The following is a 17,191-nucleotide window of genomic DNA, read 5'->3' on the forward strand; positions in this document are numbered from 1 at the left end:
GCCTGGCCAGCCCTGCAACTGGCTAAGCGCTAACCCGGTCGGCCAATGCAGCAACATGGTAGGGGCAGCTTGGCCTAGGCGCAGACAACACAAAGAGAGAAAAAAGCAGCACAGCAAGCAGCAGCAGGCCTAGGCGCTAGGTAGCAGAGGGCAGGCGCGTCAGGGAGGCCTGTGGGCCCTAGGCGCATGCGGCTAGGGCCTGACCGGCTAGTCCAGCCAGCAGCGGATGCAGCAGGCATCCAGTCCTCTCTCCGTGGTCACACACATTCATGGGCCCCTATGCGCCCCATGCACCCTGAACGAGTGGCCGCACGCGCCCATATGCGCTGCCCCGCAGATTGGATAGGTGCCCACTCCTCTTTTTTTCTTGGGCGTAACGTGCGCGGGGTGGGTCCGCCGTCCCGTCCAGATGCCCTCAACCTAGTGTTACGGTTCCTCCCTAATCTCTATTCTCTGGTTCTCCTTCACCAGTTTGAATCCCCATCGGCCTCCACATGAAGGTAGATGTCGCCCTGGAATTAGGATTCACCATCAACTTGGCGCTCAACAACGCTAGTGAGTAGTGACGACGCTGCACATCCTCCTCCACATCCACAGCTGCAACAGGTAAGCCACCCTTGCTTGCTTTTGCCTGCCTGCCTGCATCTGCATACGACGACTACGCTTGCTTGCTGCCGCGTTAGTTAGCTTTTGATCATTCCGATCCATCGGATTATTCAAGGGACAACCGTGATGATTTCAGTTACATCAATATTTTTTCCTGAGCAAGTTCAGACTCTATTAAAATTTGTATCGCCTGATGCATATCATCAGATGGTGCACGTCAGGCGCCGGTGACCCATGCGCATATTCAGAGGCCTTCAGAGATGATTGCACACATGGCCCATGCGAATATTCAGAGGCCCTCAGTGATATTTGCCCAGCGTCAGAGGCTCATGGCCCATGCGCAACAGAGGCCCCTTCCTGCACATCATCATATGGGTGCACAGCAGATGCCCGTGAACCATGCGATTCAGAGGCCCTCAGCGATGTTTGCGCAGCATCAGAGTCTCATGGCCCAAACGAATCCAAGGCCCATAGTGCCTGCACATCATCAGATGGCTATACTTGAGAGGCAAGTGTCCCAGTACATTCAGAGACCCTCAGTGCTAATGTCCAATGCAAATGCAATGCTCATCAGAGGCCCGTAGTGCCTGCACAACATCAAAGGACGGAACAGCAGAGGCCTGTGGAGCATGCACGTCGGAGGCCCGAGGAGGTGCCTGAATGCACATGCACATGCACATCGTCCAAGTCCAACTGTCCAAGGCACGAGAAAATCCAGCACAATTGAAGAAGCGATGAAGACCTAGTACCGTAGTATACTGCTAGTACAAGTCAAGAGGCATCAGGCATGGAATGGTCGGCACACTCACGTCCTGATCCTGACGTACTATTGGAGCACCTCATCAGGAACCACATCTCCACTATAAGGGACCAATCCAAATTATACTAGGTCCACCCAAAAAAGCATCTCTGCTGAGGGTTCTAACCATGTGCACCAAAGAAATTGCACCCAGAAAATCGTCTTTATTAAAATCAAGGGCTACAAATCACCCTGAGAGGCTTCAACCCAATCATGTGGCCATGGTTGTTTGTATCAAATCAGGCTTCAATGCGCATCTACCGCAAAACCATCCATGATCGAACCCTCCTATCACCGAAAAAAATGAAAAAAAACAAACGCGCTGAGGACGCCGCCGACGCCGCCAACCAGGCCGCTATCGCCGGCCGAGGAACCCTGCTGGCCGCTCACAGCTACTGCCGGTCGGCCACATCGACGACAACGCGTAGATTACATGCCTGGACGCGACATCGCCGAGGACGACGCCGACGGGCTGCACCTAGGACCTGGACGCGGCATCCTCGCGACCATCACGCGTGCGACGAACAGGGGCGCTGGCGGCGACCAGACCGGCCGAGGAACCCTGCTGCCCTCCCATGTCTACTGTCGGCCGCCTACGACGCGACGGTTTTTGTTCTGGTAGAAAATTTTGTTTCTGTTTTCTCGGTGTCCTGCCATCTTGCCAATTTTGATTCTCCTTCCTTGTTTGATAGAAGGGTAGATTGGATCTCGAGATTTTTTTGCTATGGATAACCAACGACAAGCTGGTGTTATTCTGCAACTTCGATTTGATTATTATGCAGCTTGCTGTTGGCATACTTGGTGTCTGATCAAGCGTAATGGGAGAAGCTCTAAATGATTAATAGAATTTCTTCTTCTCAAGTTCGGATGGTGGAATGATCTTTATATATTGAAGGTGACATTTACTGTTTTGTGTTTACCTGAAAATAGTTTATCTAGATGTTGTCCTTGTTTATATTATTTGTAGCTGATCCACAATTTGGAAGCTGGATGCGTGAGGGAAATCAAACCTGTTTCTGAGGGGGAAGAAATAAAGCAACTCCTCCTTTCGGTTGGAACAGATGAAAGTAATATTCTAAAATTACAGCCTTCATTATTAGTAGTATTGCAAGAAGTTGATTGCTTTTCTGGATTCTTGTTCTAAACTACTACTATATTGGCCTCTTTCAGTTACTACTGGAAACTATATTATTCCTGTGTGCTACGTATTTTTTTTGACGGGCACAGAAATACTCACAGGAAAAATTTATTTAACCTGTCGGTTTCATGTGCACACAGAAAAATTCGATTTAACCTGTCGGGTTTTATGTAACACACAGAAAAATCCGGCTCACAGAAAAACTAAATTAATATTCTTGTGTGCTTTGTATTTTTTCTGTCGGATCACACACAGGCTAATTGGCGTGTCCTTTTGGCGCGGCAAAAGCTAGCTGCCCGAGCGCTTTGACGTCCAAAAGTTTCGTTGGCACACGTTTTGGCAAGAGTTTTGGTGCCACGCTCTCTGGAAACAAAATAAAAAAAAAGTAAAAAAAATGAACCATCTACCTTATCCTCCCGACGTCTCCCCTTCCCCCCCCCCCCACCCCACACACACGCGCGCGCGCGCGCGCAAGGCTTCTCGTAAAAAAAAAACGAGGCCACCGCCGCCCCCTTCTCAGGCACCGCCGCCGCACCTTCTCAGCCACCACCGCCGCCCCCTTCTCAGCCACCGCCGCCCCCCAGCCCCTTCTCAGCTACCGCCGCCCCAGCCCCTTCTCAACCACCGTCGCCGCCGCCGCTGCTACGACCGCCCCCGATCCCATCTCCCAACGCTCACGCCTCGCCTCGGGGATCCCGCCGCCGCGCCGCCGCTCCATCTGCTTCTACTCCCCCCACCCGCAGCGAGGGATGACCAAGGCCAGGTCGTCGGCGAAGCAGTCGCGCGCGCAGGCGCAGCAGTCAAACGGCGGCGGCGGCGGCCACGCGCTGTCCTCCAAGCTCGCCAGGTACCTCGACCCGGAGGCCTCCTGGAACAAGGTACGCCCCGCCCCTCACTTCCCACGTGAGCGCATCCTCTCCCTCCCCTTTCTTCCTTGGTTTTTTTGGTCCAATCGAACTCTAATCAGTAGATCCGGTGTTCTTTTGCAGCTGGGATTCGCCAAAACTGCCGCTTGCAAAGAGGCACGATGCGAGCTCCTCTTTCTTTTTCCCCAAAAATTTGTTCATATTCTAACCCTAATCTGGCGCATCCTTTGTTTGTTCTTGCAGCACTAATCCGGATCCGTGGATTTGGGGTTCCTACGTGTTGCAACTTGTGGTGTTTCGGCATCGAGCTCGGTATATCTGAGATCTTCTACTCAAGCTTCTTCCCCTCTGGATTCTTGTTATTGTGGATAATACATGATGCGTTCTCTGTGATGATGTTGAATGAGTTCTTGAATGCTTGCATCTATAAGCCCTTTCCTGAGCACATGTCCTAGTCTGTGACGTGGTTAGCTTTGTTTTAGAATGTATGAAATGCTTATTTTTTCTGAGCTTATGTCTTATCCTATGATGATGACACTTAAAATCTGAGCACTTGTCCATGCCAACGATGTATGATTTTTCCAGGCCCTAAAAGAATTCAACCCTGTTTATCAACAATGTGTAACACAAAACATTCTTGTATTTCTTTTATAGTGTGAAATACAATGTATGATTTTTCCTTGTTGAATGATGTTATTATACCTCATTTTTTCCAAGTAATTTTATTATGGATTTTGGTCTTGAAGTAGATATTTGTAACTTAAATGTTCAATTTACGCAACATAAAAACATTAATAACCAACCATTTGGATGTTATATTTAACTTGGGATCCTATCACCATCCGAGTTTTGTTTGTTCTGTCTATCTAATGCCTTCTGTCACTGTGCAGGTTTATGGCTTCTCATGGATTGTACTCGTTGTTATGGTTCTTCTTTTCAAGGTTTATCATGTTAATTCTTTGAACATTCAAATGCTGCATGTTTTAAAATTATATATGGATGAACTCTAAGCTAAGCTTTGTCCTGTTGTCTTTCAGCTTTTTACTGCAACTCCGAAGAAGTCGATAGCCTTGCCGACTTTTGTTCGGTTTCTGCAGGGCGTCCTTGCTATTGGGTATCTTCAGATGTTGCCTCTGTTGTTTTTTTCAGCTGATTCTTCAGTATGTATGTTGAAGTAGAAACATTGTTTCTCGGTGTAATATCAGCCTTTACTTTGCTGGAACTAAGAGTTTCAAGTTCTAAGATATCAGAGTTACAGGTGGCAGTAGATGAACTAAGAGTTTTCAGCTGGTTCTAAGTTATGCAATGACTGACAGTAGATAGTTGATTAAGTTAGTATTTGTTGTCAGTCAGTACATCTACTCCTGTTCAGTAACTAAAATCCTTGCACTGTGTAGTAATGATGTATGGGTACTTAACTACTTATGATTCTGGATGATACTTGTTCTATGCTTCTGATTTTTTCTGCACTTGAGATGATGAAGATGCTTTTTCTACCATTGCTCAAAGTAGTAGTGCTATTGTGAATCACTATAGCAGTTAACATTAGCAGGTCCTGGATACCAGAAAAGGCAGTTAACTAGTTGTATGAAATGGCAGTTTTGCTTGTTTTCTAGTGAACTGAATGATGACAAGTGGTAGCTGTACTTGTGCATTTCACTTGCTGTGATCATCCCATATTTTTGTTCCCTGTACACATTTCTGGTCCCTGTACATATTTTCTGAAATTTGAGTTAGTGCACTCATCAAGATGCTACCTGTTACCTGTTTTTGGTGCCTGTTACCTGTTACATGTGTATTCATTTTCTTGCTGAAGAATTTGGTAGATCCCTCTTAGTCTGCTACTGCACAGCACACTGTGTAGATCTAGCACCGGGCTATCTCGTAGTTGATCTCACCATATTGTGAGCTATTTTTCTGCAGGGCTATTTGTTACTGAAAACAACAGGAGTCAACAATGTTACGCCGTCCATGGAGGAGGAAGAACAGTTTATTGATGTGCGCAGCTGACCCACGACATGGGTGCTACCTGACAGCATCAGCCATGTTCTGTGGGAAGATGAGCACCAAGGAGGTGGACGAGCAAATGCTGAATGTGCAGAACAAGAACTCGTCCTACTTCGTGGAGTGGATGCCCGACAAAACAATGTATCGTCAGTGGGTTCCGTGTTGAATGCTTTGTAAGCTCTTATGGAACTTCTAATATATATGCTCGATTGTTGTGCTGTGCATATAATTTGTTGTTTGGTGCATTTGGAATGTAATTGTGACATTTTCCTGTCATCTACTAATTAATCTGGTGGTGACTTGAGAAAAAAAGCGATTTCTTTGAGTGGAAACCATCAGGAAAATTAGGTTGAGGTGACAGAAATATTGTATTTCATTGATGGAAAACCAACAGAAAATAGCTTCGTGACCCACAGAAATATCTTTATTTCCCTGAGAGTTGACTCACAGAAAAAATTATGAAACCGACAAAAAAATTGGCAATATCCCTGACAGTAAACTCACAAAAAAGTTTGAATATCCTTGAGAGTAAGCCTACAGAAAAATTAATTAACCTAACAACGAACTAAACCCACTGACGATACATTGTTTTGTCGGGCATCCGTCAAAGAAATACTGTCAGGGAAATATTTCTGTCGGGAAGCTCACAGGTAAATTTAATTTCCCTGTCTACCTATCCTTGACGGGATATGCCTGTCGGGCGCTCGACAGAATTAATTTTCCTGACGGTTTTTCACCTTTCCTTGACGGTTTTTTGGCACACAGGAAAAATGTCGTTTCCAGTAGTGAGTGGCAGGGCATGTTAAGTGATACATCAAATGTTGAATCACGATCTGATGTCGATGATTTTGGTCCATCATTTGTTCAGAAAGTTCCGGACTATGGTTGCTTGACTATGGTTTAGGGTGCGGCCGGACCGGCTCTACGTGGTGGCTGGGCTGCCGCCGCTACGGTCTCCGCCGGATTCACCTTCCAAAGGCCTGGATCCACCCCAAGGTCGCCTGATGCACAGAGCGTCGTCGTCTCCCAGCCTGCCTTGCTGCTGCGCGCAGCCGTGGGTGTGGACGGACCCGCCGCGGGTGTGGCTAGACCCGCTCTGCATGGTGATCAGCTACATCTGCTGTTACTGGTAACAATATTAATATTGCAGTTGCAGGTATGGCTTTAATCCATTCATATTACTATTGCAGGTGCGCTCATTCGGTGGTCATGGTTGGGTTGCAGTTCCAAATTTTACACTCAATGAGTGCTAAATCAAATCTTTTTGTGTGGTATGTTAACTTCATGGAATATATTTGCAGAAAGAAATTGAAAATGGTTGTGTATTCAACAATGTAGTACGAAGTTTCATTTCTTTTTGCATGAATCTTAAAATTACCATTTTATTCTTGAATATGGAAGCATAATCTTTTTGTTATTTTAAAATACATCACTAAATGTCGTCGTATCATTAGCACAAACATTCTACTATGTCAATAATACTGCAGTTATTTTGGCTACCTCAAAAATTAAAGGAAAGATGTGTTTTCTGAGGGGGTGTTTTATGTTTGCACGGAGCTTGTCAGGCCACACAAACACACAAGCTTGGTAGAGGATGTGCACCTTGATACAGCAGAGGAACTTATATATAAGATAAAAAAGATATAAATATTCTCTACTTGCAGTTGAATGAGGTTGCCAGTTGCCCACTTGCATTGTTCTGTCCGCAGTTAGCCCCGCAAAAAGCACAATGGTAATCTCCCTTCCTCTTCGTGCTAATTGGTGTCCTTTCTAGGGCAATCATGCCAACAAATGGATGATTAGTTATTATAGTAGCATACCCGTGCTAATGCTACGGTTAAAGCAAAAGAAAAACATTTTTTAAATAAAGTAAATAGTAAGATAGGTTAAGATTCATGCCAAAAGAAATTAATCCTGCAGTTCCACTAAGTATGATCTAGGTGTTGGTGGTGGCCTAGGTGTTCCAAATGCCCCAATATGTCATGACAAAGACTGACTATTGTTTTCAGTTTTGTGTCAAGAGTCTTGTTTTGTAATGATATTGTTGAATCCGTGATAATAAAGTTCTTTTTGACAAAGAGGTGAGTGTTCCCGTAGTAATATTGGATCCAGATCTTTTGAAACTAAGTATTGTGCAGATAGATCATTTTTGGTTGTTTGATTTGCATTACCAAATGTCACCGCAGCGTTAGCACGGGCAAATATACTAGTGTAAGTATGTAACTCAAAATGTCAAAGCTTGCATTGCAGTTGTTCGCTATTCATCTTCGGCCCAACCACGTAGTTGCAAGATGCAATGCCATTTCATCAAACACGTGTAGATTCAAACGCATCTCTGATCTGTCCCACGAGGACCAATAGCAAATACATGTTACGGGCGAAGGCATGCGCGTAGCGTGTTAGCAGGGATCCTCGGGGGAGCGCCTGCCGTGTTTGAGTGCCGCTCAAGACAGATTGGCAAAAGGTTTTTTTTTTCTCTAGTTTTGTTGCAGTAAGTATCTTCAGGTACCTATGGAGCACAATAGGAGTCAATGTCCTCGTTGTTAGCGGTGCCATCTTCAGTGTGTTAGCTAGTATAGGTTCCAGTCTAGTGTGCACCTTAGTGGTGTGTGTTGGGTGTATGGAGCTTTTCTGTAGGTTTATGTGTAGTCCTGAGGAGGTCCCAAATATATGGAGAATCTCTTTGAGTGCTTCAAGGTCGTCATTTGATGGATTTGTGAATATGGCCGCATCGTTCGCGTACATGGAGATTCTCCATGTAGCATTCGTCCGCGTACATGGAGATTCTCCATGTAGCATTCGTCTGCGTACATGGAGATTCTCCATGTAGCATTCAATGGTGGAAGTGGGGAAAGGATCCCATGCTCGGTTGCAAGATCAAGTAGACGCTGCAGGGGGTCCATGACAAGGATGAAAAGCATGGGGGAGAGCGGGTCTCCCTGACGAACTCCTTTGCCATGGCAGAAAGTTGGGCCATGCTGCCCATTGAGTAGCGCCGTCGATGTGGTCATGCGAAAAGGGATGGATATCCATTCCCGCCACCTATGCCCAAAGCCCAGTGCCTGCATGACTTCTAGAAGGTAGCTCCAATTCACCGTGTCAAATGCCTTGTGGATGTGAAGTTTCAGGAAGAGGGCTGGCATTTTCAGCTTGTGCAATTTCCTGACCATGTTTTGCACATAAAGGAAATTGTCATGTATGCTCCATATTTTAATGAACACACTCTGGCAATTTGAGACCATGGAGTTTAGCTTAGGCACCAATCTGTTAGCTAAAAGCTTCGAGAAGATCTTCACAGTGCTGTGGATGAGACTAATAGGTCTGTTGTTTGTGACCCTCAGGGCATCATTTTTCTTAGGCAGGAGGACAATGTTGGCCGAGTTCAAGAATTGGAAGCTTTGGGAGTTCGTTGCATATAAGCTGTTTATGGCAGCCATAATGTCGTCTTTTATGATCTCCTAGGAAGCATTGAAGAAGGCGCCGGTGAAGCCGTCGGGCCTTAGTGCTTTGTCGGATGGCATGGAGTCTATAGTGTTCTTGACCTCCTCTTGTGTGATCAAGGGAAGCTGCAAATCAAAGAGGTCTCGTGGTGTGTAACCAAGTGAATGCCAATCAAGGCTTGCTTGCCTCGGCGCTGACGAACCAATGTGGCTTATGAAGTAGTCTCCAATCACTTTTTCCTTGTCTTCATGAGTGAAGACCATTCCCTCCACTGTATGTAGACAATGAATGTAGGTTTTCCTATGCCGGTAACTTGCACGTATGTGGAAGAATTTTGTTTTAGCATCACCGCATCGGATGTAGGTGAGTCTCGATTTTTGCCTAATTCTTGCTTTTTCGATGGCGGCCAAGCCGGTGCTTCGGGCTTTCAAGCGGAAGCTGAAGCACTTTGATCCGAGAGCATTCTGGATTCCTGTGAGGCCTCAAGCTGTAACAAGATTTCTTTGACCATGGCTAGCTACAGCCTAGTGTCCCCCACCTTTTCTTTGCGCCACCGTTTGATAGCTTTGGCTGTTCTAGACAATTTTATGTGCAAGCGTTTCATGGGTAGTGTCGAATTGACCTGCTTGTTCCAAGTTACTTGGACTATCCCTGAAATTGTCAAACGGACCATGCATTGTTGTCCAGAAATTTTCGAATCGGAAGGACAGGATGTGGCGAGATTTGAGCTCGTCCTACAAAAGGTGCGGGGTGTGATCCGACATGAGGGAAGTTAGAGAATGAAGGAAACATGTCGGAAAGAGGAGCTCCCATTCAAGGGTATAGAAGATTCGGTCGATTCGAGTCATGGTGGGGATGTCCTGCTCGTTGGTCCAAGTGAAGCGGTGCCCATTCAATCTGATTTCTTTGAGGCCTAGATCATCTATCACTGCCTTGAAGGAGCCCATCGGACGACGGTTAAGATTTGTATTATTTTTATCTTCCGCTTGGTAGATTAGATTAAAATCACCTAGGATGAGCCATCTGTCATGGTCTGTAGGGGCGATGTTTTTGAGTTCCTGAAGAAATTGCAGCTTCTGTGCATCCCCTTGGTCCGTATACCACCGTGATTTGCCATTGGAGACCATCAGCCCTCATGGTGATTGTCGCCGTGACAGCATGTGAGGATATGAGGATGTTTGAGAGGTCAAAGAAGTCCTCATTTACAGCAAGCAAGATGCCCCCTCTAGTCTGCTCGGCCCGGCTAAACAGCATAGGAGTTGGCGAACTTCGCACCAGCTGTGCGCCTTACTGTATTTGATCCACAGATTGGAGCTTTGTTTCTTGAAGACAAACTATGGTAGAGCGAGTGTCTCTTACAAGTTCATTCACTGTATCCTTCCTAGCACCATCATTTAGTCCCCTCACATTCCAATTTAGAAGTTGACAATTACGTTGTGCCATAAAAACAATGAGAAGGCCCCTGTTGCATTGCAGTTTGCATAAGGATCAGACCTGCAGCATACAACTTACAGTGTTCTGCACCCAGCCGGCTTGACCGAATGCCTATGGCTGCCAGCAGGTAGTGTTGGCACAAGGAAAGGAAGTTAGGCTTCCTGAAGAATGACGACAAACAGCTAGACGCAGCCAAAGTTTTTTTTATCGGCCGAAATTCACGGAAATTTCCTTTCTATCCACAGGGTCCGATAAAATTTGACATCGGCCAAATTTTTCCCTTCTTTCCTAGTTCCACACAGACAACCCAAATTCAGCCGTGCGACAATCCCACACTATAATATTTTATTCTTGTTTTTATCTGTGAACAAGTAATGTTTAATAGCTTAGGAATAGTTTCAAGTCAAATTCTACGGAATTTTTTCAAAACAATTTGTTTTTTTTTAATTTGGTCCGATATTTCCGATATATCTTGCTTATCCTATTTATCCATGACCTCCGATAAATTTTTATTTCCGATAATGAAAACCTTGGACGCAGCAGCTCTCCGGACGGTTGCGGTGGTGACTTTGGTCCCCTGGCCTTCGCCCCGACGAACCACATAAAAAGCGAACTGATAAACAAACTGACACACAGCCCTTTGCGGGTAGAAGACATCATACAGTGTAACATGGATGGAGGAAGAGGAGCCCTTGTGGAGGTGCAGACTGCTTAGTCCTAGGCAGCAGTTGCTGGTGTGGCGGCGTCGTCCTCGTGGCTGCAGAGTGCAGTGATCGCCTTGACGGCCTCATCGGTGAGGGGGCCCTGGAAGAGGCCGAAGTAGCGCAGGAAGCGGTCATCTCGGTAGAGCTCCTCGTCCTCAAGGATGCCCAGCTTCTTCATCAGCACCTGTCGAGCCTTGCCCTGAGCATCTCCCTTGGGCCAATCCTTGGCCGCGATGCGCAGGCTCTTGCGAACTGAGGTTGTTGGCTTCCTTGGGAGGCGTGTTGTTGGAGCAAGCACTAGTACAAAATAAACCATCACGGTCGGGTCCATCACTGTCGGAATTTCAAAACCGACACTAATAATTGCATCACCGCCGGTTTGTAAGGAAAAAAGTCTATTACTGCCGGATTTTCTAACAACCCGACAGTGATGGAAATTATCACTGCCGATTGGTAAAAAAAACCCGGCACTAATGTCTATCACTGTCGGTTGTATTACTAAACCGGCACTGGTTTATAGACTCGGACACGAAATTATTATTCATCTCAGTTAGGGCATGTACAACGCACAGACAGTGGTCCGTCTCTAAGCACCTCGATTCTATCATACAGACGAGTATAAAGACAAGTCATACAACCCACAGACAGAGGGCCCGTCTCTATGCTATTTAATGCTTTGCATGTAGCTAGGATCAACTATAAATAAATTTTGTATACCATTGTGTGGCTATTTGATAGAAAATGTATCAAGAATAAATAAGAGCAACATGATTACACTCACTAATGCTTCAGTTACGCATGGGAGACATTTAACTGGGAAATTCAGATAGCAGTAACATGGTCACACAAAAATATAACTAGGAAGCATTCAGATAGCAATCACATGTTCACACAGAAAGATACCAGAAATTTAACTGGGAAGCATTCAGCAGTCACTAGTAGATAACATTCAGATAATAACTCAACCACCAACTGCCGCCAAAAGCCAACTACCGACTCTTTCTTCATCTTCTAGTCGTTAGAATGGAACTTCTCCCCATTTTCTTTTTCTATCCGCTGAACTCATCGTCCACCTGAATATATACAAACAACACAGCAAGGTTAGGACCACATCTATTCTAGTGCTTGGGTAATGCATTCTGTTGATTCAGTTAAAGGTAAATGAGCAGAAGTCAGATTCCTATTGGAAGAATGTGGCTGAAGAGTTCAATTCCACATTGCCTCCAGATAGAAGGTGATCAGCAAAGCAGTGCAAAAGCCATTGGGGCATAATTAGCAAGCCTATCAAACATTTCAGTGGTGTGTATTCTCAAGCAATAAAGGGTAAATCATTTACATTTGAATATTTATGGAAAAAAAAACTCAAGGATCAACCCAAGTGGTGTTGAGTTATAGAGGATGGTGACCACAGCAAAAGAACCAAAAATTCTGAATCCGGAGATTACACCTCATCTGGCAAACCAGGCAGCCAAGAACTGGACACAAACAGGCCAACCAGACCAGTGGGACAAAAGGCAGCAAAGCTAAAGGGAAGAGGACAGAGAAACAACAAACTAATAATTTGGAAGATGACCAATTTAATGCTACTGTAGACAGGAGATCTGCTGCACTGGAAAAGCTAGCTGCGTCACAAAGTGAGAAGGCAAGGAATACTAGGAACTTGCTTCATTGGACATTAGCACATAGGTGGTATTAACAGCATGCAGTTTTCAGACAGTGAACTTACTTCATTGGCAAAATCATTTGCAAACTAATGATTTACTAGCTCTGTATAACAAAAGTAAGAGATATGAGCAATTCTGTTTTCAGAAAAAATTCACCAAAGCAAACACACATGACCAATTCTGTTTTTAGAAAAAATTCATATGCTAATGGAAGCAACAGATATGATTTTCCTGGAACTGTGAAGAGGCAAGTGCATTGTGATTACAGCAAACATAGAAAGCAGCTGAAATTACTGTAAATCACAGTAGATAGCACAGGTTGCTCAAGTTACCTGTTCAGTCACTTTCAGGAAAAAGGGCCTTCCTAAGACACTTCATGGCAGCAACTCGCTCCGCCTTTTCCACATCGGACATTGAACTTGTATCTTGTAAGATGAGGCTGTTATAAGCCTCCATCATCTTTGATTCTTTCTCAAGCATCTTTCCCTTTTTGGTCTCTTGTGCAGTAAGGTGGGCAATTTTTGTGGTCTCAAGCTTCTCAGATGATAGCTTCTGCTGCAGTTCCAATATCTTCATACGGTTTGCATTTGTTTCCTCCTGGAATTTGCCTAATTTGTCTAGATCAATAGCAGATTCCTTTGAGTTACCATTATCTTCACTGCTGGAGCCTTTTGACTTGCCTTTTGCAGCTAGAGCTGCCTTTTTAGCTACCTTCTGACCCATTGGTCGATTAGGCATCTCTTCCAAACTTTCATCATTTTCCTGATCCCTTTCTTCTTCAAGGTGAAATGATTTCCTTTTACGTGCATTCCTCAGCTCTTCATTGTATGTTTTCCACTTTGACACTTCTTGACAAATTTTCCAAACCTCAATCCCAACAAAGGGTCCTAGTTTTGCATCTTTGTTGTCCTCCACATAGAACTTGTGGGCTGCATCAATCCACATTTGATCAGAATATCCACTTGTAAATACTCTGCGAGCCTTTACATAAGCACATTCAAATAGGTCCGTCCACCTATTAATCTTGTGCCATCTATCCTTGCATTGCTTCAGATTTTTCTTTCGAAGTGGTGGGGTAGTCTTGTTGTAGGATTCAACAACCTCACCCCAATACTGGTTACCACCCTTATCGGCTCCACAGGTAGAGTCTGTTGAATGTTCTATCCAAGCGCTCATCAATCTAAGATCCTCTTCCTCTGTCCATAGGATCCTCTTCTCAGTTCTAACATTGTCGTTGTCAAGTAATATTTCTACTTCAGGCTGTGAACTTGCATCATTGTTGGTGGACAGTGGTCTATTCAAAGGGCTGTTGTGAATAGGTGCACCAACCAAATGAAAGTTGTGTGGCTGATTTCCGAAGTAGCTCATGAAACCACCAGATGGACGTGGATCTTTGTCCCTGCAGGAAACAAACAATAACAATCATCTATCCAATATATGTTATTCTTCTACTGGATCTTAAACAATGATTGTAAATTGAAAAAAATCACAAACCAGGAGAAGAGGGATTACCATGATACAGGAGAAGAGGGATCACTGCCGGCCGCATCAAACCAGGCTTGAGACGGTGAATGAGGGAACGGAAATCCATCTATGCTGGGGAAGCCACCAACGCTGGATCCATAAATGGAGGATGGCGCCGTCGCCGCGCCCTTGCCGACACCACGACCGAGAGATAGAGCCGTCGGCGCCGAGAAGCCGTCTGCACAAAGAAGCTCTTTCAGTCTAACACATTCAGTTGGGTATAATACAGAATTCAGAAAATCATGCAACAATCATGTAAGAGCTGTTTCAGCAAATTGATAGCTCGGTTCACATTTAGGAAATAGCAACACATTTAGGATCAAGTTCACAGAAACTTAAGGAACTTAACTGAATCTTATATAAAAACACAACTGAAACTTAGCAGTACTGCTACTTACTGAACACCCCTGGAACTCAACTGAAACTTAACTGGATAGAGTACTAATACTTAAATGACAAACATACATACATCACTGAAATGAGAAACCAGCAGAACTGAAATGAGAAACTAGCAGAACTAAAATGACAAACCATGGTGAAAACATGAAGCTATGCTTTCGATAATACGAAAGTCAGTATCTGTGCCCCTAAAGTTAAACATGGTTTTCAACTGTAGTAACAAACAGCAACATGTATATATGCAACGAACAACTATATATGACATGGTCCAAATTTCATTTTCATTCCATATTTTCAGTGGAAAAAATATAAGACTCTAAAGCAATCAAGACTACTCAAATTAGTAATTAACTAGATAGAAAAAGGATGCATATATAGTGTAGACATTTTTCAAATCCAAGGAGAGGATGCAACTACTCGCTTCGCCGGAGACGCATTTCGTCGAACACATGAAAGGCAGGAACTGTGATGGCACAGGCCATACTAAGCCTAGGCGCCTGGCATCAGTCACCGATCACCATAACTATTAGCAAGCAAATAGGTGATGTTCCTTGAGTAGCAGACTGGCAGCACTTTATGCTCAATTTAACCAAACCAATAATTAATGACGCAATTGCAAAAGCAAATAGGTGATGTTTCTTGAGTAGTAGACTGAAATGGGAAGCCACCTCCGTTGGATCCGTCGTCAATGGAGACTGGCGCCGTCGTCGTGCCCTCGTCGACGCCAATGGAGGTTGGGCAGGTTGTTGCTGCTGCGGAGCCGCCACCACGTCCACCACGACCGAGAGAGCGGGCCACCAGCACCGCGCCGCCACCACGCCCAAGGGAGAGAGCCCCCAGCGCCGAGCCACCACCACGACCTAGGGTTTGGGCTGGGGCCGCCGCTGCCGCATCCAACGCCGAAGCTGTGGATCCCTTCTTCTTCCTAGCTCTGACCGGCGTAGACATCTCTGCAGCACCCAAATCGAAGGCGAGGAGGGCGAGGTGGAGATGGATGAGAGGGACTGGGGAAAGTGACGAACTGGAGCACCTGTGAGGGAGATATGGCGGGTGGAGATGATTTGGCGTGGAAACTTCCCGCGCGCCCAAATCGCCGCTGCTCCCGCGCGCGCCGAAGGCTGTTGCCCACGCGAGATCCGGGCATGCCGATGACGAGGCCGTACAACGGAGTCTCAGACGTCTCTTCCATCTGGGAGCACGGGACAAGCCCGTCGCCTCGCGAGGCAATGGGGCGCTCGTCTCTCCGCTCATTGGGGGGCTTTCTGCAAAATCATCATCAAAGAGACGGGAAAAAGACGTCCGTTGTACGTGCCCTTAACTCCTCACCCACATCCGTCGATTCCATTTGTTCTCTCTCTCCGTTCCCTCTCTCTTGGATATTTCCTCTGCTCCTCCTAGCTCCCCAAACTAGCTCCACAAATCTCGTCCCCAACGGACGAGGCCGTCGGTATGGGCAAGGATCCACCGTGGCCACGAGCACAAATCTCAGGAGTAGCGCGGGCGAGCGGGCAGCACTGGCGGCTTCTTCTACCTCCGGATCACGGTGCTCTCTCTTTTCTCACTCTTTCTCTCCCCACAATCTCCCCTTCCCGGTGCTCTCTCTCTCTCTCACTCTGTCTTCTCAGATCTGGCGTTGGAGCGGCGAGGGGCGGCCTCCGACGTGAGACCAAGCTCAGCCTGCTCGGCGGCATCTCCACTCTCTCCCCGTCATGGCCTCCCTTCCACTCCCTCTATGTTGTATGAATCAATTTGTGGTTGAGTTGATTGTGATGTATTGAACCCTTCTCCTTTGTGATGTACGAATCGATTTGTGTAACACCCTAAAATTTGCATGGTTTTTAAATAGGAGAAAATGATTTAATTATGTATTTTGTGAGCATGGAAATTTAGCAAAATAATAATTTTGTTAAAAATAAAATCAAATATAGGTTTACAATCATGTGTGTGCATTCATGCTGCTGCATATTAATTTTTGAGTGGTGTGATTTGAAATCGAACTTCAAATTGATTTGAATTTGCATTTTAAAATTTATTTGGAAATTAGAAAAGAAAAAGAAAATGATTTTTCCTCCCTTCCCTCTATTCCGACCTGTTGGCCTAGTCGCTGGCCCAGTCCACCCCTGTGGCCCAATCCCGTCCCGCGGCCCAGCTCCGTCGGCGCGCAGCTTCGCTCGCGCGGGTTGCCTCCTTTGCTCCATCGTGCGGCCCAGCAAAGCAAGCAGCCCAGCACTCGGTCCACGCCGCGCCGCACCGTTCTCTTCCTCTCGCTGACGGTTCAAGCCCGCTCATCAGGGGTGTCTTCTTCCCTTCGCCGTGTCTGAGCCGGACATCACCGGCCGAGTCCATGCTCGCCCCGTTTTCCCCTCCGTCTTGCGTGCGCTCCAAGCCAGCGCTGTCTCTTAAATAGCCGCCCGGGGTGCCGTGCCTCCTTCCCCGAGCCCTAGTTGAAGCCGCAGTCGCCCCGTGCCCTATATCAGCACTGCCGTGAGCTTGGAGAGCCGCCGCCTGCCTCGTCGAGCCCCGTGCCTACCCTGTTCCCTCTCTGCCACCGAGGGAACCCTAGGTGAGTCCGCCATCGCCCCCTCTTTCTCACCATGTCTCCGATTCGT

General features: G+C 46.1%; 2 protein-coding genes across 2 annotated transcripts; one reads left to right on the forward strand and one right to left on the reverse strand.

The window, feature by feature from the left end:
- The first annotated feature begins 2,937 nt into the window (after window positions 1-2,937).
- LOC136489544 (uncharacterized) lies at window positions 2,938-5,818 on the forward strand. Its single transcript, XM_066486145.1, has 6 exons — window positions 2,938-3,421; window positions 3,533-3,565; window positions 3,653-3,721; window positions 4,300-4,350; window positions 4,447-4,523; window positions 5,333-5,818. Exons 1-6 carry the CDS (start codon window positions 2,938-2,940, stop codon window positions 5,417-5,419), a joined length of 801 nt encoding a protein of 266 aa, XP_066342242.1. The 3' UTR covers window positions 5,420-5,818.
- A 6,145-nt stretch (window positions 5,819-11,963) lies between these two features.
- Window positions 11,964-15,683, reverse strand: LOC136485624 (glutathione S-transferase T3-like). Its single transcript, XM_066482470.1, has 4 exons — window positions 15,251-15,683; window positions 14,172-14,361; window positions 12,992-14,058; window positions 11,964-12,068 (listed from the first exon to the last, which is right to left on the reverse strand). Exons 1-3 carry the CDS (start codon window positions 15,528-15,530, stop codon window positions 12,996-12,998), a joined length of 1,533 nt encoding a protein of 510 aa, XP_066338567.1. The 5' UTR covers window positions 15,531-15,683; the 3' UTR covers window positions 11,964-12,068; window positions 12,992-12,995.
- Window positions 15,684-17,191: the final 1,508 nt, after the last annotated feature.

This window comes from Miscanthus floridulus, chromosome 10 (assembly GCF_019320115.1).
Source record: "Miscanthus floridulus cultivar M001 chromosome 10, ASM1932011v1, whole genome shotgun sequence".
Lineage (NCBI taxonomy): Eukaryota > Viridiplantae > Streptophyta > Magnoliopsida > Poales > Poaceae > Miscanthus > Miscanthus floridulus.